General features: G+C 41.0%; 2 protein-coding genes across 2 annotated transcripts; one reads left to right on the top strand and one right to left on the bottom strand.

Annotated features, from left to right (window-relative positions):
* Positions 1-10,735: 10,735 nt before the first annotated feature.
* LOC122722516 lies at positions 10,736-11,933 on the bottom strand. The gene is made up of 3 exons (XM_043953521.1): positions 11,929-11,933; positions 11,224-11,608; positions 10,736-11,023 (listed from the first exon to the last, which is right to left on the bottom strand). Exons 1-3 carry the CDS (start codon positions 11,931-11,933, stop codon positions 10,979-10,981), a joined length of 435 nt encoding a protein of 144 aa, XP_043809456.1. The 3' UTR covers positions 10,736-10,978.
* Positions 11,934-18,566: 6,633 nt separating this feature from the next.
* On the top strand, positions 18,567-22,544 carry LOC110605932 (growth-regulating factor 1). Its single transcript, XM_021744620.2, has 4 exons — positions 18,567-19,261; positions 20,032-20,259; positions 20,721-21,111; positions 21,436-22,544. The coding sequence occupies exons 1-4, from the start codon at positions 18,853-18,855 to the stop codon at positions 22,265-22,267; spliced, it is 1,860 nt and encodes a 619-aa protein (XP_021600312.1). The 5' UTR covers positions 18,567-18,852; the 3' UTR covers positions 22,268-22,544.
* Positions 22,545-23,884: the final 1,340 nt, after the last annotated feature.

Below are 23,884 nucleotides of genomic sequence, written 5' to 3'. Positions count from 1 at the left end.
TTCGGCGGCCGAAACTCCCAGACAGAGGTGAAACTCATGCATGTTCGGCGGCACTTTCGGTGGCCAAAACTCCCAGACAGAGACGAAAGTCTCCTTTTGGGGGCAGCTTCGGCAGCCGAAGGCTGCCTCCACAAGAGGGTTCGGCGGCCGAAAGTCCCTTCGGCTGCCGAACCTGGTTTCTCCCAAAGGGCAGAAACTCAGTTCAAACATGCACAAATGCCTCCAAACTCAAACCAACATGCATTTAGCTCAACCAAAACATGCATTCAAGCTCCTAGGGGTCTCAAACTACCTTAAACCCCAACTACAACACATCAAACACACATTACAAGCCACATTGTTCAAGAACATACATTTATACCCATAAACATAACTATGACCTAAACATGCATTCTATCCCCATGAACTTCATAAAACTTACTTAAAACATAATATAAGCTAGAGATCGACTCTTACCTCTTGAAGATCGAGAGTAGAGGCGACCAAACTTGGAGTTGGGAGAGATTTGAGTTCTTGAACCTCAAAGCTCCAAAACTTTGCTCAAAAGCTCAAATCTTCAAAACGAAGTTAAAACAAATGAAAAACTTGAAAGATCTAGAGGAAAAATGTAACGACCAGGAAATCCGACCCGTTACCGGCGCTAGAATCCAGATCGGCTTAAGGCCGCCGGGACCCGTAGCAAGCCTACATACCTCCTGTAAACCTGTGGAATCCCATACATAACAACATATACATGATCTGTAAAAATTTTTCTTTTCTCTTATCCAAGCAAAACCTGTGCATGCACAAAATCATACATAAACCCCACACTGGAGTCCTCATCAAATACTCCAATGGGGTATCATCATCATACATATCAGCTTGGATAATTATGGTCATTAACATCATTACTCATTAAACACTCTGTACATAATGGGGATTCACACACCTCTAGGTCAAGCACTACTATAATCCTCAATACATCATCAAATCATTCATTACATTACATGGTCATAAATACTCATTACATCATGTTCATGTCCACTACTATCTATAACAACATACATGACTTGACTTCGCTCTAGCCGACTTCCGGATCTATCCTGTACCTGCAACTCTGGGGATAAAGGGAGTGGGGTGAGCTACTAGAGCCCAGTGAGCAGAATAATAAAACATCAATTTAAATCATGCTTTCATGTATGCGCCATAATACAAACATTTCACAACAAGGATGAACTTGTCACCAGTTAGCCCCTATCTTTCTTACTTATACATGCCGGGGGCGTAGAGCCGTAGCAGGCACACCCGGACTTCCATAATCTGTCATAGTGCCAGGGGCGTAGAGCCGTAGCAGGCACACCTGGACTCACATAGGCTATCATGACATACAAGGGCTAATGGATCATTCAACATTCATCCACATCAACAACAAAGTATGCAATGCATCATATTCGTGAATTCTAATGCAAACAACCTAATATATCTCATGGCATTCATGATGCGTGAATCATGCTAAAACATTTCCTTAATTTGCTTTAAAACTTAAAGTTTATTCCACTCACCTCTGGCTAGCTCTGAAGAGACTCTGAAGCAGCCGACTCACTGCTGGGGGTCTCGGTTCCTCGGGTCCGAACCTACACAGGTGGACTCAAATGAGGGACCAAACATCCATGAATATGACTCTAAAATACTCCCCAAAAACCCCCTAAAACATCCTGAAAACATCACATGAAAACATGCAAGAAATGGCTGAACAGAGCACTTTCGGCGGCAGGTTCGGCGGCCGAAAGTCCCTCTGCAGCCGAAAGTCATGCAGGTTCGGCGGCACTTTCGGCGGTCGAACCTCCTAGACAGAGACGAAACTTGAGTTTCGGGGGCAGGCTTCGGCAGCCGAAACTGCCTCCACAAGGGGGTTCGGCGGCCGAAAGTCACTTCGGCGGCCGAACCTGAGTTTCTGCCGAAGGGCAGAAACTTGGCTCCCTTGTGTCCACAGCCTCCAAAACGCCTCAAAACATGCATAAACTTGTTTCTACACATGCATACTCATCATACATCACACCTAGGGGTCTCAAACTATAATATACCCCAACTACAACACTTCAAACAACACATTTCCAACATACATTGTTCAAAACACAACATAAACCCATAAACCTAACAACAAGCCTAAACATGCATTCTACCCCATCAACTTGCATAAAACTTTCATAAAACATAAAAGAAGCTTAGATCGAAGCTTACCTCTTGAAGATCGAGAGGAAGAATGACCCTAGCTCGGAAAATGGAGGGATTTAGCTCCAAGACTTCCAAGCTCCAAAACTTGTTTGAAAAGCTTAAATCTTCAAAACCAAGGGAAAACAAGTGAAAATCTTGAAAGATTTAGAGGAAGAACGTCAAAAAAATGGGTGAGGGGCGGCGGAAAGCTCACCTTGGCCGAAAATGGGGAAAAACTCGCCCGTTTTCGGCTAAGTGACCCTTTTATAGTGGCTGGCCAGACCACGTTCGGGGGCCGAATGTGCCTCCGCATGCATGCCATGTTCGGCGGCCGAACATGAGGTTCGGCGGCCGAACCTGGACTTCCCTCACTCATGCTTTCGGGCGCCTAAAGTCCCTCCGAAAGCATGCATGTTCGGCGGCCGATCTTTGGAGTTCGGCGGCCGAACCTGGGTTTTCCTCCAAGGATTTTTCATACAAAAACTCATTTAAATTTCTTACTTAAAAACATGAAATACATGAAAACATTTCATAAAATCATAGTTTTACCCTTCTAGAGGTTTCCGACATCCGAGGTCCCATCGGACGGTAGGGATTCCGATACCGGAGTCTAGCCGGGTATTACATTCTCCCCCCCTTAAGAACATTCGTCCCCGAATGTTCCTCGTCTAGTACATAGCATAACAAACATCATAACATACATATAAAACACATAGGGACTAACCTTAAAAGAGGTGGGGATATTGCTGGAGCATAGACTCCCGTGTCTCCCAAGTGCATTCTTCTATGTTGTGGTGGTTCCAAAGGACTTTCACCATTGGGATTTCCTTGTTTCTCAACTTTCTGATCTGAGTGTCAAGAATCCGCACTGGCTGCTCTACATAGGTGAGATCCTCTTGGATCTCTACATCAGGCTCACTAAGAACCTTGCTCGGATCTGACACGTACTTCCGTAACAGAGAAACATGGAAAACCGGATGGATTCTCTCCATCGAAGCAGGCAAGTCTAGCTTGTACGACACATTACCGACCCTCTGAAGCACCTCGAAAGGACCGATGTACCGTGGAGCTAACTTACCCTTCTTCCCGAACCGAACCACTCCTTTCATAGGAGACACCTTGAGCAAAACCAAATCCCCCTCCTGAAACTCTAGCTGTCTTCTGCGGATGTCTGCATAACTCTTCTGCCGACTAGCAGCAGTCTTGATCCTCTCTCTGATTATGGGTACCACCCTGCTGGTAAGCTCTACTAACTCCGGACCCGCAAGAGTCCTCTCTCCTACTTCCTCCCAGCAGATAGGTGATCTGCACTTCCTCCCATACAAAGCTTCATATGGAGCCATCCCTATGCTAGCATGATAGCTGTTATTGTAGGCAAACTCCACCAAAGGTAGATGCTGCCTCCAAGAACCGCCAAAATCTAGCACACACATTCTGAGCATATCCTCTATTGTCTGGATGGTCCTCTCTGACTGTCCGTCTGTCTGTGGGTGGAAGGCAGTACTGAAGTCTAATCTGGTACCCATAGCGTTCTGCAGACTCCGCCAAAACCTGGAGGTGAACTGGGGCCCTCTATCTGACACTATAGATACCGGGACCCCATGCAGTCTGACAATCTCATCTACGTACACCTGCGCCAACTTGTCCACAGAGTAACCACTCCTGACAGGGATGAAGTGAGCAGATTTGGTGAGTCTGTCCATAATCACCCATATGGAGTCCAATCTGTTGGACGTCGTCGGTAACCCCACTACGAAGTCCATAGCTATATTCTCCCATTTTCACTCTGGAATCGGTAGTGGATTTAACATTCCAGCCGGCTTCTGATGCTCTAGTTTCACCCTCTGACACACATCGCAGGCTGACACGAACAGTGCCACGTCCTTCTTCATAGCTGGCCACCAATACACTCTCTTCAGATCCTGATACATCTTGGTGGCTCCAGGGTGAACACTATACCTGGTATTATGGGCTTCCCCCATAATATCTCCCTTCAGACCAATGTCATTTGGCACACATAATCTGTTCCCGTAGTGGAGGATCCCCTTATCATAAAACTTGAACTCATTATTCTGGCCTGACTGAACCGTTCTGGCTATCCTTACCAACTCTGGGTCCTCATGCTGTTTCTGAGCCACCTGCTCCAGAAACACGGGTGTCACTCTCATCTGAGCCACTAAGGCACCTGTGCCAGACAACTCCAACTGTAATCCCTCACTCATAAGTCTGTGGAACTCCTTCACCACCGGCCTCCTCTCTGCTGAAATGTGGGATAGACTGCCGAGTGATTTTCGGCTTAGGGCGTCTGCCACAACATTCGCCTTACCCGGATGGTACTGAATCTTGCAATCATAGTCACTCAACAGCTCTACCCATCTCCTCTGCCTCAAGTTCAGTTCTCTCTGACTCAGGATGTACTGCAGGCTCTTATGATCTGTGAAGATCTCACACTTTACCCCATAAAGGTAATGCCTCCACATCTTGAGTGCAAAGATCACTGCTGCCATCTCTAGGTCATGTGTGGGGTAATTCAGCTCATGCTTCTTCAGCTGCCTAGAAGCATAAGCGATCACCCTCTCATTCTGCATTAGCACACAACCCAGTCCCACACGGGATGCATCACAATATACTGAGAAGTCATCATCGCTTTTTGGCAGAGCTAACACCGGTGCTGAAGTCAATCTCCTCTTAAGCTCCTCAAAGCTTTCCTCACACTGATCGGTCCATATGAACTTCTGATTCTTCTTTGTCAATTTGGTCATAGGAGCAGCAATCTTTGAGAAGTCCTGAACGAACCTCCTGTAGTAACCTGCTAAACCCAGAAAACTCTTGATCTCGGTCACTGTGGTGGGTCTAGGCCAGTTAGCTACAGCCTCTACCTTCTTGGGGTCTACTTCAATACCCTGTTCTGACACAATGTGCCCCAAGAATGAAATGTTCCTAAGCCAAAACTCACACTTGGAGAACTTGGCATACAAGCCATGCTCTCTCAAGGTCTGCAAAACTGTCCTCAGGTGATGGGCATGCTCTTCTGCATTTCTGGAATACACTAAGATATCATCTATGAAGACAATAACGAAGTGATCCAGATACCGACTGAATACTCTGTTCATAAGGTCCATGAATGCTGCAGGGGCGTTGGTCAACCCAAACGGCATCACAAGGAACTCATAGTGCCCATACCTGGTCCTGAAAGCTGTCTTCGGTACATCTTCATTCCTTATCCTCAACTGATGGTACCCTGATCTCAGATCTATTTTGGAGAAACAACCTGCTCCTGCTAGCTGGTCGAATAGATCGTCGATCCTCGGCAAAGGGTACTTGTTCTTGGTAGTGACCTTGTTCAACTGTCTATAGTCGATACAAAGTCTGAGGGATCCATCCTTCTTCCTCACAAACAAAACCGGAGCACCCCAAGGTGAAGTACTCGGTCGGATGAAACCCTTATCTACCAGCTCTTGCAACTGTTCCTTCAATTCTTTCAATTCAGCTGGTGCCATCCTGTAGGGAGGGATAGAGATCGATCTAGTACCAGGCATTAACTCAATCTCGAACTCTATCTCCCTAGCAGGTGGTAACCCTGGCAGCTCGTCTGGGAAAACATCTAAGAACTCACTCACCACAGGCACTGAGGCGGGCTCTCTGACATGACTATCTAACTCCCTCACATGAGCTAGAAACCCCTGGCATCCCCTCCTAAGCAACCTACGAGCCTGAAGAGCTGAGATCAGACCTCTAGGTGTACCCCTCTTGTCTCCTCTGAAGACGACCTCTGACCCATCCTGATCTCTGAATCTGACTACCTTGTCTCTACAGTCCAAGGTAGCACCATGGGTCGATAACCAATCCATCCCTAGAATGACGTCAAAATCTGTCAAATCTAGAACCATGAGGTCGGCGGAAGGGCATCTTCCCTCTATGAAAACTGGACTACATTGGCAGACTGCCTCTGCCACTGACGGGTCACACTTGGGTCCACTGACCCATAGGGGACACTCTAACCCAGAGACCATCAATCCTACCCTCTCCACGACTCTCGGAGCAACAAAAGAATGAGATGCACCCGGGTCCATTAAGGCATACACATCAGAACAACCAATGATGAGATTACCTGCCACCACGGTGTTGGATGTGTTGGCCTCCTGCTGAGTCATAGTGAAGATCCGTGCCGGAGCTGATGGACCTTCACCTCTGTATCCTGCTGATGAAGAGGCTGACCCTCTCCCTCTGCCTCTGCCACTGGCCTGTGTTGCGGCTGGAGCTACTGGCTGCACCACACTGCCGGAGGCTGTCTGCTGAGACGGTGTTGCAAAGGCTGCTCTAGGACAGTCTCGAGCCAAATGACCCGCCTGTCCGCATCTGAAACATGTGTTTGTCCCTGCCAGACATACTCCCTTGTGTGGTCTCCCACATCTCATACATGCTGTAACCTCTGCGCCAGAGCTTGAGCCACTGCCTAAACCCAGACCTGACTTGATCTTGTTCCAGAACTTATTCTTCTTAGATTTTCTGTGGCCTCTGTCCCACTTCTTACTGCCTGCACTCAGAGAAGAAGAGTCTAACCTTTCCCCACCTGGGGTCTTGGAACCAGAAGACTGTGCCACTGACTGTTTAACCTTCCCCTCAACGATAGCACTAGCCTCCATTCTCCTAGCCATATCCACTATGGCATGGAAACTCTCCCTCTCTGCTGACTGTATCAAAGAGGAATACCTGGAGTGCAGCCTCATAATATATCTCCTTGACTTCTTTTGATCTGTGTCCAAATTCTGCCCAGCATATGGCAACAACTCCAGGAACCTGTCTGTGTACTCCTCCACACTCATCTGTTCAGTCTGCCTCAACTGTTCGAATTCTATCATCTTCTGCTCTCTGGAGCTCTCAGGGAAAGCCCATCCTGCAAACTCATTTGCGAACTCCTCCCAGGACATACTGTCCGCTCTCGGGTCCACATAGTTCTTAAACCAACTACGTGCCTTCTTGCACTCCAGTGTGAACCCAGCCATCTGAATGGCTCTACTGTCATTAGCCCCTATCTCATCTGTAATAGTCTTGACCCTGCTCAGATACTCAAATGGGTCATCGCCTGCTCTGTACTGAGGAGCACCCAACTTCATGTAATCGGTCATCTTGACCTTGCTCCCTCCAGATGAGGTAGGTTTGGGCACTTGTGTTTCCGGGACAGTAGGTACTGGTGGTGGTGGAGGTGTAACATCCCCCGGGGTAGGGTCTGCTATACTGGTATAGGGAGGTGGAGGTGGGTACATGGGGTACTGAGAGTATGGTGGGTAGTAAGGTGGGTATGGCATATATGGAGGATAAGGGCTAAAACTGGGGTTATCCGATGTACCTCCCATCGAATACCATGGATGGTGTGAATAGGGTGGGTAGTGATGTGGCTGGACATAACTCGAGGCCTGTGTGCCTCCTTCTGATTCTCCCATGCCCTCTTCCGGCATGCTCACACCGAGACTGCCATCCCTCCTCTGATCTACTTCCATATCCTCAGACATTCCTCCCTGCACTGTTCCCCTTACTGATCTGCTTCTACCCAGATCCAAAGACCTTCTAGGGTCTCTAGCTACTCTGTCTCTGTTGGACCTACTGGACATTGCCCTAGGCAAAGCTGAAGGACGGGCATCAGCGCCCTCGTCCTGAGGTGGCACTCCAGTCAATCGTGCAGATCGACGAGTTCCTCTCATTCTATCTTCTGAAAAACAGCACATAGTATAAGCAATCATTAGCATCATATGGTTCATGTGGAAACACATGAACCCTCATCACATACATAGCATCACATCATAGCATTTATGCACTTGCATATCATCATGGCATATCATATCATCATATAGACAGGACTCTACATCCTATCCTAGTGGACATGATTTTCCTAGTGGACATGATTTTCCTAGTGTGCTTGACCTTCTAGAACATCTATGAGCCCGACATACTAGGTCCGACCATATGAACCTAGGGCTCTGATACCACTCTGTAACGACCCGGAAATCCGACCCGTTATCGGCGCTAGAATCCAGATCGGCTTAAGGCCGCCGGGACCCGTAGCAAGCCTACATACCTCCTGTAAACCTGTGGAATCCCATACATAACAACATATACATGATCTGTAAAAATTTTTCTTTTCTCTTATCCAAGCAAAACCTGTGCATGCACAAAATCATACATAAACCCCACACTGGAGTCCTCATCAAATACTCCAATGGGGTATCATCATCATACATATCAGCTTGGATAATTATGGTCATTAACATCATTACTCATTAAACACTCTGTACATAATGGGGATTCACACACCTCTAGGTCAAGCACTACTATAATCCTCAATACATCATCAAATCATTCATTACATTACATGGTCATAAATACTCATTACATCATGTTCATGTCCACTACTATCTATAACAACATACATGACTTGACTTCGCTCTAGCCGACTTCCGGATCTATCCTGTACCTGCAACTCTGGGGATAAAGGGAGTGGGGTGAGCTACTAGAGCCCAGTGAGCAGAATAATAAAACATCAATTTAAATCATGCTTTCATGTATGCGCCATAACACAAACATTTCACAACAAGGATGAACTTGTCACCAGTTAGCCCCTATCTTTCTTACTTATACATGCCGGGGGCGTAGAGCCGTAGCAGGCACACCCGGACTTCCATAATCTGTCATAGTGCCAGGGGCGTAGAGCCGTAGCAGGCACACCTGGACTCACATAGGCTATCATGACATACAAGGGCTAATGGATCATTCAACATTCATCCACATCAACAACAAAGTATGCAATGCATCATATTCGTGAATTCTAATGCAAACAACCTAATATATCTCATGGCATTCATGATGCGTGAATCATGCTAAAACATTTCCTTAATTTGCTTTAAAACTTAAAGTTTATTCCACTCACCTCTGGCTAGCTCTGAAGAGACTCTGAAGCAGCCGACTCACTGCTGGGGGTCTCGGTTCCTCGGGTCCGAACCTACACAGGTGGACTCAAATGAGGGACCAAACATCCATGAATATGACTCTAAAATACTCCCCAAAAACCCCCTAAAACATCCTGAAAACATCACATGAAAACATGCAAGAAATGGCTGAACAGAGCACTTTCGGCGGCAGGTTCGGCGGCCGAAAGTCCCTCTGCAGCCGAAAGTCATGCAGGTTCGGCGGCACTTTCGGCGGCCGAACCTCCTAGACAGAGACGAAACTTGAGTTTCGGGGGCAGGCTTCGGCAGCCGAAACTGCCTCCACAAGGGGGTTCGGCGGCCGAAAGTCACTTCGGCGGCCGAACCTGAGTTTCTGCCGAAGGGCAGAAACTTGGCTCCCTTGTGTCCACAGCCTCCAAAATGCCTCAAAACATGCATAAACTTGTTTCTACACATGCATACACATCATACATCACACCTAGGGGTCTCAAACTATAATATACCCCAACTACAACACTTCAAACAACACATTTCCAACATACATTGTTCAAAACACAACATAAACCCATAAACCTAACAACAAGCCTAAACATGCATTCTACCCCATCAACTTGCATAAAACTTTCATAAAACATAAAAGAAGCTTAGATCGAAGCTTACCTCTTGAAGATCGAGAGGAAGAACGACCCTAGCTCGGAAAATGGAGGGATTTAGCTCCAAGACTTCCAAGCTCCAAAACTTGTTTCAAAAGCTTAAATCTTCAAAACTAAGGGAAAACAAGTGAAAATCTTGAAAGATTTAGAGGAAGAACGTCAAAAAAATGGGTGAGGGGCGGTGGAAAGCTCAACTTGGCCGAAAATGGGGAAAAACTCGCCCGTTTTCGGCTAAGTGACCCTTTTATAGTGGCTGGCCAGACCACGTTCGGGGGCCGAATGTGCCTCCGCATGCATGCCATGTTCGGCGGCCGAACATGAGGTTCGGCGGCCGAACCTGGACTTCCCTCACTCATGCTTTCGGGCGCCTAAAGTCCCTCCGAAAGCATGCATGTTCAGCGGCCGATCTTTGGAGTTCGGCGGCCGAACCTGGGTTTTCCTCCAAGGATTTTTCATACAAAAACTCATTTAAATTTCTTACTTAAAAACATGAAATACATGAAAACATTTCATAAAATCATAGTTTTACCCTTCTAGAGGTTTCCGACATCCGAGGTCCCACCAGACGGTAGGGATTCCGATACCGGAGTCTAGCCGGGTATTACAAAAAACATCAAAGATCGGTGAGGGGCGGCGGAAAGCTCACCTTGGCCGAAGATGGGGAAAAGCTCACCCGTTTTCGGCTAAGGGACCCTTTTATAGTGGCTGGCCAGGCCACGTTCGGGGGCTGAATGTGCCTCCGCATGCATGCCATGTTCGGCGGCCGAACTTGAGGTTCGGCGGCCGAACCTGAGTTTTCCTCCAAGGTTGTTTTTATGCAAAAACTCATTTCCAATTTACTTAAAACCATGAAATACCTTAAAACATTTTATGAAAACATGATTTTACCCTACTAGAGGCTTCCGACATCCGAGATTCCACCGGACGGTAGGAATTCCTAGGGGTGTGCATCGGTCGGTTCGGTTCGGTACCGAATTGAACCGGCAAAAACCGATTTAACCGAATTCTTTTAAATTGTAAACCGAACCGAACCAAATAAGATATAAAACTGAATCGAACCGAACCGAATTGGTTCGGTTCGGTTCGGTTCGAAATCGGTTTTTGATCTTTTCAGTTAGCTTAATTTCGAAGCAAATTCTTTTGTTCACAAATTTGAAACTAACAGATCATCTGCTTCATATACAGGCTTCAAATTTCAGAGCAAAAGCCGAGATGAGATTCAATCAGCTTTAACTGAACATCAAAAGCCAACAATTTTACTCAGGAAATATAAAGTTCAAAATTTCCCCCAAATGTAGAGGAAATTTAGGAGGCGAAGAAATTGATTTAAACATACATCAAAAGGAGAATGGTGAACAATGAGAATCCACACCAGCAACAAATTTTCTTTAAAACCATTAGAAAAACAAAAGAATGGAATCAATTGAATTTACCTTGTAAGGATCAATAGCTTTCGCCTCTCCAAATAACAGAACCAAAGATAAAACGACAGTCAATGACAATGTAAAGGGCTTGTTCATCTTCTGAAAATCTGCAGTGCGAAAGGGAATATCCCACTGGGTGGGTGGATGGCCGTGGCTGCGGGACTGAAGACGCGAAGGATGGAGAGAAAGACTCTGGCTGGCTTTCGCGAGTGGGTGAGTCCGTGGGTGGGTGGCTGCGGGACTGGCGACTGGGTGGGTGGGTGGCCGTGGCTGCGGGACTGAACTGAAGGACGAGAACGGAGAAGGGACGAGAAAGGTGAGGAGACTCTCGCTGCCGTCAGCGTGCTTCAACTGAGATTGAGGTTTGAGAGAGAGGGAGGGAGCGGGATGGGAACTTGGGAAAGTGACGAAGTTAAGTGATATAACCCTATCATAAAACGCAACGTTTAAGGCTGATTCGGTCGGTTCGGTTCGACCGAATTATTTTGTCTCTAAAACCGAACCGAACCGATCAACCCGAAATTTTCAAAAATTAAAACCGAACCGAACCGATTTTATTTTAAAACCGAACCAAATTATTAAATCAAATCGGTTCGGTCGGTTATTTCGGTTCTGACCGAACAGTGCTCACCCCTAGGAATTCCGATACCGGAGTCTAGCCGGGTATTACAAAATGATTCGACCAAGCCAAAGGTAATTGACCCGAGGAGTTACCTCATATACTATGGGAATACAGGACTACTCCTATAATAACTATAGGAGAAATGCCTTTTTCTCGTATATATGGGGTTGAGACACACATTCCTCTAGAAATCCAAGTAAGTAGTTTCAGGACACAACACTCCGAGATTTCAGGAGATTCCAAAGAAATATAATTCAATTTGGACCAAGCCGAATTCCTACGAGAAAATGTCGCAATCAAAATGGAGGTTTATAAAAATAAAATATCAAGAATGTTCAACAGCAAGATCAGACCACGAGCCTTTAAAGTAAGTGACTTAGTCATCAAAAGAACATATATAACAAGCAGCAATGTCAAACTTGGTGAGTTGCGCGAGAACTAGAAAGAATCATTTAAAGTCTCAAAGGTCATTCATCTAGAGTAATATAAGCTAGCCAAACTAGATAGTCAAGTCATTCCCCATGCCTAGAATATCTGTAATTTGAGAAAATTTTATCAATAACAAGTTAACGATATATTTCTTCCATATGTTGTATTTTTCAGTGATAAGAAACAATGAATTACCTTTCTCGAAAGAAAGAAAGATTAAGAAGATAAGAGAAGGCCACAGGGCAGTTTTCACCAGGCCGAGTCACAAGGCAGCTCCTCCTAGACCATTCGGGCGTTAGTCCCACAAAACAAGACCATAAGGTAGTCTCTGTCAGACTAGGTCACAAGGGGGTTCTTGCCAAATCATTTAGTCATTGGTCCCACTAAACAAGACCATAAGGCAGTCTTCGCCAGATCAGGTCACAAGGCGGTTTCTACCAGACCATTCGAGCGTTGGTCTCACTATACAAGGCAGTCTTTGCCAAGCTAGGTCACAATGTGGTTTTGCCCGACCATTCGGGCGTTGGTCCCACTAAACAAGGCACAAGGCAGTTTCTGCCATGCCAAATTACAAGGTGATCCCTACCAAACCATTTGAGCATTGGTCCCACTAAGTAAGACCACAAAGCAGATTTCGCTAGACCACAAGCCAGGCGTTGGTCCCTATAAATAGATCATCTGCACCAGACAACTATGAGGAGGGATACTAATCCCCAAAAGACGAAGGTGGTGCCGATCAAAAGATAATATTGATGAGGTGAGTCTTATAACCAATAATCAAGATGAATAACTGGGTGAAAACCCCTTATTACAAAAATGCATGATGCGTCTTATGGTGCAAAGGTCGGTACCTGCCAGGCCACATGTCTAGATATTAATTATATTTTATCAAAATTTTATAAGGTATATTTAGTAAATCGGACCTTAAAAGCCACAAATGAATATATTTTTACCGCTGAATAAGACAAGCAAAATATGCATTTTTATTACAAAATATTACAAGGGGATAAAAGGGACTTGAGCAAAGTCTATATTACATCAAGATTTTCTAAATCTATTAGCAGAGACCCAATTGGTAGGGCTCTCCTCAGCCTCCCGCTTGATCTCGTTCTCCGGGAAGACATCGTTTGAAAGACCATATAAAAGGCTGTCTCTCAAACTACCTTCCTGGCCTGAAAATTAATCTTGCACAATCCAAACATTCTCCTTGAGGTCATAAACGCCGAAAAAACATTATAGTCGGGCTAGTTGGAATCCTCATAGCTAAGCAGTATGTTTGCAGCCTCATGAAAACCCACCTTCAGCTGATCTTTATAGACCATGATGATATTCTCTGCACATATTTGGTTATCCTCAAGAAAAGAAAAAGTATCCCATTCATTTTTCCCCACATACGATAGACACTAACACAAATAAGTGAAATAAGGGTTCTTACACAGCGGTATAAATGGACAAAGTTTTTAATATGGCTCGAAAAATGAGGCCACCATCATAACCAAAGAAAGATAAAGCAATGCAAACAGTAAAAGCCAATCAAATCGCTCTACGTAACCAAAAAGACAAACGGTCACCTTCGAACTTGAAGAATCGAAGACCAGCAGGATGACCTCTGATGCTAGATAACAATCACCCAAAATAAGTTGTGAGTTGTCACTATAAGATAGATCCATGTGACAAGTAGGAAATACGGACCAGCGCGAGAAAAGGAAGATCCAATTCATCCTCAAAGACTTGCCCTTCCTTCAATAGGGCGAGTTACAGCACGAAGTTACTATTAGCAAGTACAAGCCAGTGTATCCTCATTACACCTATAATGCGGGATTATCAACCTGTTAGCTAGCGATGCCCCACAAGCAGTCGGCCACATCACCACCGAATTTTTTAAAAATACTATATTCATTTTCACCCCTTACAATGTAAAAGGAGAATGATGATGAAAGTAAATGTATACTATTATCTTATACACAAACTCTAAGCAATGCATTACGTTTATTCTCTTCTTCAATATAGTGACTTGACCTTCGAAGTGATTACTGTGGACACCTACCACCACTTCATATTCTCTCCCTTGCAGGTTCTATTCAATTACAGTACAGTTCCATTTCAGTCATATCATCAATCTAATTTAACAAGTTAAGTATTTATAAAATTTGATCTTCTTCTTTGGTTAAGTGTGTTTAAAACACAAGATTGACTCATTTAGAAATTGAATTTAATTAATATGAATTTTTATTGATTGAATTTTAATTAATTTATTAATTATAATGAGTTTATTTCAAATAATTTATTAAGTATAATAGTAGGTTTTTTTTATCGAAAGTATAATTGGAGTTCGTTTGTCATTATTGTTGACGTGTCATAAGGATTCGTTTGATATTACCTTAAGAAAAACAATTTTTTATACATAATACTAAAATTTATTGTGAAGTAATTTAATCATAATAATATTAAAATGATATATATTTTTCTAAACTGATTTTTCATTGTCAGCATATAAAAGAAAGTCTTTGTTTTTTTTTTTTTCAAATAAAAAGCTTTTCTAGCCCTTTAACCTTAATGACAAACGGGCTGTTATAGTTAAAAAAAATTCAAATACATTTTCCGGTTTATGTAGTGAATCGTTATTTTAAAAATAAATATTAATAAAATAAACAAAAATTAAATATATTTATCAGGAGTTCGGATAACAGTATTCGATTCAAATCGAAAAATCGATCGAACTGAATTAATTTAAAAATTCAGTTTAATTTTTTATTCATTTCGGTTCGATTCAATTTTTAATTTCAAAATTTTAGATTATTTCGATTTGATTCGATTTAATTTTAATAAAAAAAATCATAAAAATTGAATCAAACTGATTAGTAATAATAATATATTTTTTTCAATAATATAGAGAAATTAAATCATATTAAAATTAAAATATTTTAATTAAATTTTAAAATATTAAAAATAAAGTGTAAAAAATAAAAAAATTATTAAAAATTAAAATCAATCAAACTAAATCGAATCGAACTGAATCAGACTGATTCAGTTTGATTTGATTTCTAATTAAAATCGATTCGATTTGGTTTTTATAAATACTAAAATTTAATTTTTAATTTATTCAATTTAGTTTAGTTTTAAATCAAACTGATCGAATACTCACACTTATTCATCAGTCTTTAAAAAATTATGTGAGGTGAATGACTTTATTAATATTAAATAATTTAAAAATTAGTAAGTTTATATATAAAAAATAATATTTTATTTATTTTTAAATATTAATATTAAATAATTTAAAAATTGGTAAAATTATATATAAAAAATAAAATTTAATATTATCTTGAAAATTTTAAAGTAATAGATAATATATAATAATAAAAAAATTAAATGAAAATTATCATGCGACAAAAGTAGTATTAATTCGAATATTGAATTTTAATTTAATGGTGATGGAAGCAGAATTAAACTGACGAATAAATGCCAACTTCATATTAGTATTATCATTAATAGTAAAGGAAAGGGGGGAGAGAAATGAAAGGACAGGAGCTAGGTGAGGCACGTGAGAGAGAGCCCCACACGTTGAAAACATCGAAAGGAAAAGTGGGCCCTATATACAAGAAAAAGGACGGAAGTTAAATTTAAAACAAGCCGAAGTGGTTTTTGTGGACCCAAATGAGGCCTGTCGGCAAATGGGAAGCGAAGTTCTCGCTCTCTCTAAGCCCAACAATAACATTATCTTCTTCTTATTTTCATTTCTACCCCTCAATACTTTTAGCCCATCTTGTGGGCCCACTTGCCACTGCCTTGGCCACACCCTCTCTTGACACGTCAACGTCAAACTCTCCCTCTCTCTCTCTTCTATAAGCAAGCATGGGAGGATTCCGAGATGATATGATAATGGAGCGGAGGCTGAAATCAGATATGTCTTGTTTTTAGTTAGCATCTAACATACCCAATCTTACTATATATCAATAAATTTATAATTTTTAAATATTTAAAAATAAATAAATATGTAAAGTTATATAATTTAAATTGACATACAAATAATTATAAATATTTTTATTTATATAATTCAACCATTAATTTTCAATAATAATAAAATTATTATTACTTTTTCAACTTTTATTGCCAGTTGTCTCCTCTTCACCACGCGCTTTTCCTATAGGTCCCATTTCTCATTATAGTCTCCATCCTCATTATCCAACTCCATGCATATCTTTTTTTTTTTTTTATAAAAAAAATAAGAGAAAAAACTTCATGCGTATCTTATTAATAACGTTTTTCTTCTTATTCACTTGCGCATATATACACGACAAATAGCAAAGCTTTGGAATATAAATGATTACTTTACTTAATAATAAACAAAATGATATAAAAAATATAATTTTATAATTTATAAAATGAGAAAAAAATTGCAAAAAAGAAAAAAATGTTAGTAGTTTTGACAATGACATGCAGCAAAAGAAGGCATCTTTGTTATAACTAAGTTATTCTGTCTCTCTTCTGCATCAATTCGAAGTATACAGATGGTTATCATTTACATTCTCTGTCAATTTCACTGTGGAACTCTGATTTAAAAAAAAAAAAAAAAAAAATTCACCTTTGGAGTATTGGCAGTAGGGACGTGTACAATCTTATTGGATATGGCCCATTTAGATACCACCTTCTCCCTTTGTAAACAATATATCTTTCAATCATTCTACTCTTTTTCAAAACTATATATAATAATAATATCATACAAAGGAAATAAATAATTTTACATGTAGGAATATGATTTAGCAATTCAAAACCCAATCGTATTGAGCAGAAAACCACATGCTTGCTGGCTACTGGTTACGAACACGATCAGTTGGTAGAGCAGCGTGTACATGATCCAGCCACACCAATAATAGCAAAATGTACACGTCACTCACTCGCAATAAAACCAAATTTAACAATTTCTGTCCCTCTTTAGGTAAATGAGATATTTCTTTTTTCATCCAAACGAGGTCTTTAATGGCACTTGCAATAACTTGCTTATCTATACTATACATTCAACTTAACTTGGTCGTCGTTGTCGTCGTAATCAGATCCATTCCAGCTAGGTATGAGCTTTAACCCGTACAGAAATTTTATACTCCTTTTTTCTTTTTACTTAATGGAAATAATTTTTTTTTCAAAAAATTATTTAATTTTTTTCCGATTTTTATATAAGTGTAATTTTCTGGTGAGGGGAGTAATTAATTTCAGCAAATTATGAGGACTAGAGAGCGAATTTTCCTAAAAACTATGGCTTTTCGTGCTACGGTCGTACTGAAATGGGTCCTTATTACTCAATGAACAGTGGTAATTTCACCAGTCACGCTTCCCATCAGGGGGGCAATATTAGAGAAGGAGAACACAACCTCTTTAGCTGTGGGAGGGAGATCCCATTTTGAATTTTCTTCTATCTCTTTAGTAATGAGACATTGCCATGACGCATACAAGCTATTATGGCTTGGCCTAAAAATAACTCAACATAAATAATATTTTTCCTCTAAAACCTTAACCTCGAATCTTAACATGGGGACATAAGCCTAGGTTCCTCCCATGCATTAGGAAATTATATATTACAATAAATATTCAATTATACAAAGTATCTTTGACCACCAACTCCTAAAGCAAATTAAGACACATGAATACAATTAAACAAATGGAAATGCAAGAAGCAAATGCTCCAGAAAGTGGTGTAGCTTAGAATAATATTGGTGTTAATTATATATTAATTATCAACTAAGTAATATTAAAACGGTGTGTTTATACATAAAGTTGTTCACCGAAAGAAGAGAGAGAAAGATAAGGTGGATGTGGGAGACGTACGAGAGAGATGAGGGGTAGAATTAGAATTTTCAGTAGCATCTCTGTCACGTGGCAATGCATCTTTGTTCATGCAGCCCACCACTCCTAATACCTTTCAACTTTAAGATGACAGAGAGAGAAATAGAGAGAGAGAGAGAGAGAGAGAGAGAGATCCATTTTTCCATTGCCCAGTGAAAACCGCTAGCAGACTTTGCAACCCCAACCTTTCTTTCTCTTTTTCACAGTTTTACTCTTCTAACGAAACGTTATAAAAAGCAAGTTGACAAAGAATATCATCTTTCTGAAATGACATTTACACCCTTTACAATTTCTGTCATTTTGCTAGATTATGAGGTAAAAGTGACTATTTACAAGTATTTTATCGTAATCTCGTACCTTTAATAACTTATCAAACAACATTTGACCAAAATTGAAAATTTTAAGAGGAAAAAAAGACACAAACCCTTTTGCTTGCTACACGAGTTTTGCTCATAAAAACACACATTTCCTTTGTTAGTTTTGTCTAGTCACTCACCTCCTTCCCCTTCTCTCTCTCTCTCTCTCTCTCTCTCTCTCTCTCTCTCTCTACAATTATTTTACCTTTGCAAAATATCACTCTTAACAAAAACCAGAGTGGTTTTCAGTTTGAGCTCTTAAGGCTTAAGCATCCCCTGAAAATGCTCCTGTCGCCTAACCTTCAAGCTGATGTCTTTTTTGCTATTCTTCTGCTTGAATATTTGTTCAGGGTAGAGGTGGTGTAATTTTTTGAGGTGGGGTTTTTGTTCTATATGGATTTTGGGATAGTTGGTTTGGAGGGGCTTGTGGGTTCAGAAACTACTAGTAGTGGTTTTGCTTCTCTTGCTAGTTCAGATCCTGAGACAAAGCATAAGTGGTACGGATCTGGGTTTCTCAAGCAAGAGAGATCTGGTACTACTGAAGATGATTGGAGGAGTTCTAAACTGTCAAAAACTGAGTCAATGCTGCTTCCGGCGCAGAGAAACACTCTACTCAAATCTAATACTTCTACTACTGCTGCTGCTACTACTACCTCTACTCTCTTCACTGATGGCCAGCAACAGCAACAGATGCTGAGCTTTTCCTGTCCCAAATCAGAAGCTCTCTCAGCGGAGAGGATTCCTCAGAATGCTACATTGCCTTACTTTCACCTCACTTCTTCTGCTTATACTAAAAACACAGGTACCACAGTAAGCAATACTAAGGCTTTAACAATCTCCATGGGGTATGCATCATTATTTGTGGAAATGATAGTGATATTTTTTGGTTCCCTTTGGGGAAGTAAAGTGCCCACATGACTAAAATTTTACTTGGAGCCATGGCTTTATGATGATGAGAGGTTGTTGTAAAAGATTAGACATCTGGGGTGATTAAAAGATGGGATTTTATTGGTTCCTTGTGTCTTTGGTTCCCGCTGGTGGTGGAGGTCTTTTCAGGGAAATCTAGGAATCGTCTTTGTTTCAAGTCTTGTCAAAAGAAAAAAGTGGATAAATTTTTTCTTCTTATCTACCGTAAAATCTGTGTCTTTCTGTTTCTAGGCGATGGGGTTTGGTAATTAACCAAACACAGAAGATCAGTGTGCACTAAAGAAGTAAAATCCATGAAAGGCCAAATAGGGGCAACAAGAACAACATGAAGACCCTGTCTCTCGGGGTTGAGTCCTTAAGATTTTTTTTCCTCCTATTTTCTTTTGTCCCTCTATTGCTTATTTTTCTTCTTCTATCAAAGACAAGAAATTCATCATTATTGTAGCCCCTTGAATGCTTGCAGACAAAGCTTATGATTTTGGGTTTGCCTGCCTGGCCCCCTTTCTTTATTTCATTTTTTCCTTTTTGCCAAGATAGCCTTTTTCTGTTTCCAATTTGCTGCTATATGCTCTGAAATTTTGGCTTTTGCATTTTCCCCCTTCTGCTTTTACCTGATATGTATATTACTTTTTTTTGGTCCATCAGGGTACAACTATGGAAGCTTCAGTAGTGCAAACATGCATGGGGTTCTGAATGAGGCTAGAGGGCCATTTACTCCATCTCAGTGGATGGAGCTTGAACACCAGGCTTTGATCTACAAATACATAACTGCTAATGTGCCTATACCTTCTAATCTGCTCATCCCCATAAGAAAAGCTCTTGATTCTGCTGGATTCTCTAGCTTTTCTGGTGGACTCCTCAGACCCAATACATGTAAGTTTTGTCTCTTTATGCTGGAAAAAAAACAAAAAAAAACAGCACTTTCCCCTTTCTTTGTCCAAGGATTTGCATGTCTGTCTTCTATTTTTACTTTGATTTGCAAAGTTCCTATATTTGGCTTCTCTCTCTGAGTGTAATGATCCTGTTGTAATGGTTCAAATTTCAAACAAGAGTGTCTACTAGAAAGTACATTCCTTGATTTCATTCCTCCCCTCCCCTTTCTCTTTTACTTTGTATGCTTGGGTAGTTGGGTTGGATATTTAGTCTTAAGTACAGAGTGGCATTATGCACAAAATGCAATTTTTTTTTTGTTTTGCATTTAGCCATTTATGTGAAAAGGCCCAGTTAGTAGCTGTATTCACTCGAGTACTTGTTGTTACGAGGAAAATCAAAAGTACTCATTTTTTAAGAAAAAAACTTAACTTTGTTTGTGTTCTCTGATGGCAAATTTTTAGTGTCTTGGGGAAATTTCCATCTGGGGTTCTCGAGCAACACTGATCCAGAGCCAGGACGGTGTCGAAGAACGGATGGGAAGAAATGGCGGTGCTCAAGAGATGCGGTTGCCGATCAGAAGTACTGTGAGCGGCATATGAACAGGGGCCGCCATCGTTCAAGAAAGCCTGTGGAAGGCCAATCTGGCCATTCCGCTGCTGCTGCATCTACCACCACTGCAAAGTCGATGCCTACAGCCGCGTCCTCCTCATCTATGTCAGCAACCGTGGGGGGGCTCCATGGCGGCAGCGGCGGCGGCTCGTCCAACAGCCTCGCCATTACACAGCAGCAGCAGCTCAAACACTTGCAGCCAGATAGTTCATCTAATCTTTCAACAGCTACTCCCCTCGGCAGGTAAAGGAAAATGAGTTTCACCTACTGGATTTATGATTTGCTGCTTTTGTCCCTGTTTTGCTCCTCATTGTTGCTATTTTAATATGCTTTCTGTTTGCACTGCTGATGCAGACTTGGTTTGGTTAAATACTTATAGTTTTTCATCTGATCATAGGATTTATTTGTGCTCATGTCTGTTAACTTTATGTAGGTACCGTAGCTAAGAGTTTTCCATTCATAAGGAATCTAGAGATATTTTCATAGCTTTGCTGTTTGTTAATCTTGGTCCAAGGTTTTGGTTTTCTAGCAATTGATAGTTTCTGTATTTGGTAAATTCTCTTGCAGGATGTTTCTTGATAAAGAGAAGTTGAGTGAGAGAGAGAGACTGCAAGATTCACTTGGCTTGTCTATGTTATCATCCAATATTGACCTGAAATCTAAAGAAAACTCTTTCTTTATTTCAAAAGAATCCTCACAAATTGAGTTTGGACTTGTCAACTCTGACTCCCTCATCAACCCTTCACAGAATAGCTCTTCATTGATCAATTGTAGAAATTTCGGTTCGTCTCAGGACCTCATTGACCAAGGAACTGTTTCTCAGCATTCTGTTCGCCAATTCATGAATGATTGGCCTAAATGCCAATCTGATCGGTCAACTGTTTCATGGCCTCAACTTGATGTTCAATCTGATAGAACCCAGTTGTCAATTTCAATCCCCATGTCCCATACAGATTACATGTCCACCACCTCCTCTCCAAACAATGAAAAAGTGACTCTCTCCCCATTAAGATTATCTCGTGATATGGATCCAATACAAATGGGGCTTGGAGTTGGTAATGTTCTCAATGAGCAAAACCAAAGGCAAGCAAATTGGATACCAATCTCTTGGGAAAATTCTATGGGCGGTCCCCTCGGGGAGGTTTTGCACAATACAAATAGTAGTGCCTCAGAATGCAAGAGTTCATCTGCACTTAATCTGATGACGGAGGGATGGGACAGTAGTCTGCAGATAGGTTCATCTCCAACTGGCGTATTGCAGAAGACTACATTTGCTTCACTTTCAAATAGCAGTGCAGGGAGCAGCCCAAGAGCAGAGAACAACAAAACCAATGAAGGGGCAAGTCTCTGCAATGACCTTCTTAGTTCAACTCTCGTGCAGTCTTCTTCGTTACCCTAACTACTTTACCAGCTGATTAAGTTTTAGGTTGATGGAGGGAGTAGATTAAGAAGAATGTTCTTTTTCAACCTGTGCTGACATATGATGGAACAATTTGTTTTTAGTTTTTCATCAGCATGTTGTTTTCTTTTGTTTTATTTTTTTTTCTTTGACAATTTATTTGAATATGGTTTTGCTTGGTAAGTCTTTAGACTAATTAAAATGTACTAGCTGGGAAGAAGGCTTTTAAACCTTGTATGTGGAATTGTGGCTGTGAACTAAAGTTTTGATTTTCTAACTGTGAATGTCTGGTGTAAGATTTGTTTTTGTTTTGGTGAAGAACCATTTTCTCTGCTTATGTTCTGCAATATTGTTATGCAGCAGAAGACCAGCAGCTATTCTGCAGTATCCTCATCTCATTTTCAAACTCGTCCTCCGAGCGAACAACTGAGTATGCGTAAACGGTAGTTGGCTTGCTGCTAGCATTTTGTATTCTGATGCTCCTGACATTGTTTAATGCAATGTTTTCTGCAGTTAAGAAGAAAAAATCATCTGTATTAATACAAAATTTTTTGGTATTACCTTTCTCAGTTATATTGGATTTTCCCTTCGCATTTTCTTATTCAAGACATTGGAAATTATCAAGAAAATGTAAAGGTATTCTTAATCTTGTTGAATTTCATAAGATAGTTTAGGACGGGTAATGTGAGGCACTTTTTCCTTAAATAACTTATTCTGATAAAGGAATTTAACTATTAAATTAGGAAAATTTTTATCTACCTCATATGCACAAGGAGTAACAGAAATCAAATTATCCATGATTGGTTCATTTTAAAATTTTATTTATTGCAAAAGAAATATATATTAACATCTGAAAAAATGTTTTATAATTTAAGACTGCTGAAAAAGTGAAAAAAAAAACGTCATAGCCATCGGATAGAGGAAATAATATATTGAACTACCATGGTATACATTTTTCTTGCTTCTGCAAGTCATGTATTGCGATTAAAGATTTCCTGCGGATACCATGTCTCTTGTTTGTCCACGAGTACTTGAAAAATGAAAACCTTTTTTTTTCTTCCAAAAGTAAAAGTTTTATTAAGATATCCTGGAGGAGACTAACGGCTACAACCTATGGACTACAGTTAACAGCAACCCAAATATATCAAGTCCAAATACACAAGGAGGAGAAAATAGAAAAAGCCCCAACTTAAACAATGATGGTCAGGCCACCAATCATCCTAACTAGAGTAGAGGTCTCCACATCTCTTTTGCTGCCGCTTCAATCCATCCAAGCCACATCACCAAACCATAGTCAAATCTCGTCAAAAGAAAAAAAAATGGTAAAACCATCAAAACAAGGAAAACAATAGTATGCAAACACATTCAAACATCAATCAAGCTAGTAGAGACGTCCAACAATACCAAACTACTCATTCTCTGAGTTCTGTAGAGGAAAGAGAAAAGCTCACAATCAACATCCATAGCCTTTGAGGGTAGCATATCAGCAGAATGTGGTAGGCTCAAAGGCTCTTGATATTCTCTTCCTCACAACAATATGCATCCCACAGCAAGGCAAAAAAGCGCCTTCTGCTTTAAACTAAACCCGATCCGAATGGTAGGTGCTTGTTGGTAGTA

The sequence above is a fragment of the Manihot esculenta genome, chromosome 18 (genome assembly GCF_001659605.2).
Source record: "Manihot esculenta cultivar AM560-2 chromosome 18, M.esculenta_v8, whole genome shotgun sequence".
NCBI classification, from domain to species: Eukaryota; Viridiplantae; Streptophyta; class Magnoliopsida; order Malpighiales; family Euphorbiaceae; genus Manihot; species Manihot esculenta.
The sequence above is the reverse complement of the archived record's forward strand: the minus strand, read 5'-3'. Positions and strand labels throughout refer to the sequence as shown.

Excerpts from the sequence above, each read along its gene's own strand:
- LOC110605932 (XM_021744620.2), top strand. The coding sequence starts at position 18,853 with ATGGATTTTGGGATAGTTGGTTTGGAGGGGCTTGTGGGTTCAGAAACT. Across the intron at positions 20,260-20,720 it reads ACTCCTCAGACCCAATACAT|TGTCTTGGGGAAATTTCCAT; the intron begins GTAAGTTTTGTC and ends GCAAATTTTTAG. Across the intron at positions 21,112-21,435 it reads ACAGCTACTCCCCTCGGCAG|GATGTTTCTTGATAAAGAGA; the intron begins GTAAAGGAAAAT and ends ATTCTCTTGCAG.
- LOC122722516 (XM_043953521.1), bottom strand. Across the intron at positions 11,024-11,223 it reads AAGCTATTGATCCTTACAAG|TTAAAGCTGATTGAATCTCA; the intron begins GTAAATTCAATT and ends TTTGATGTTCAG.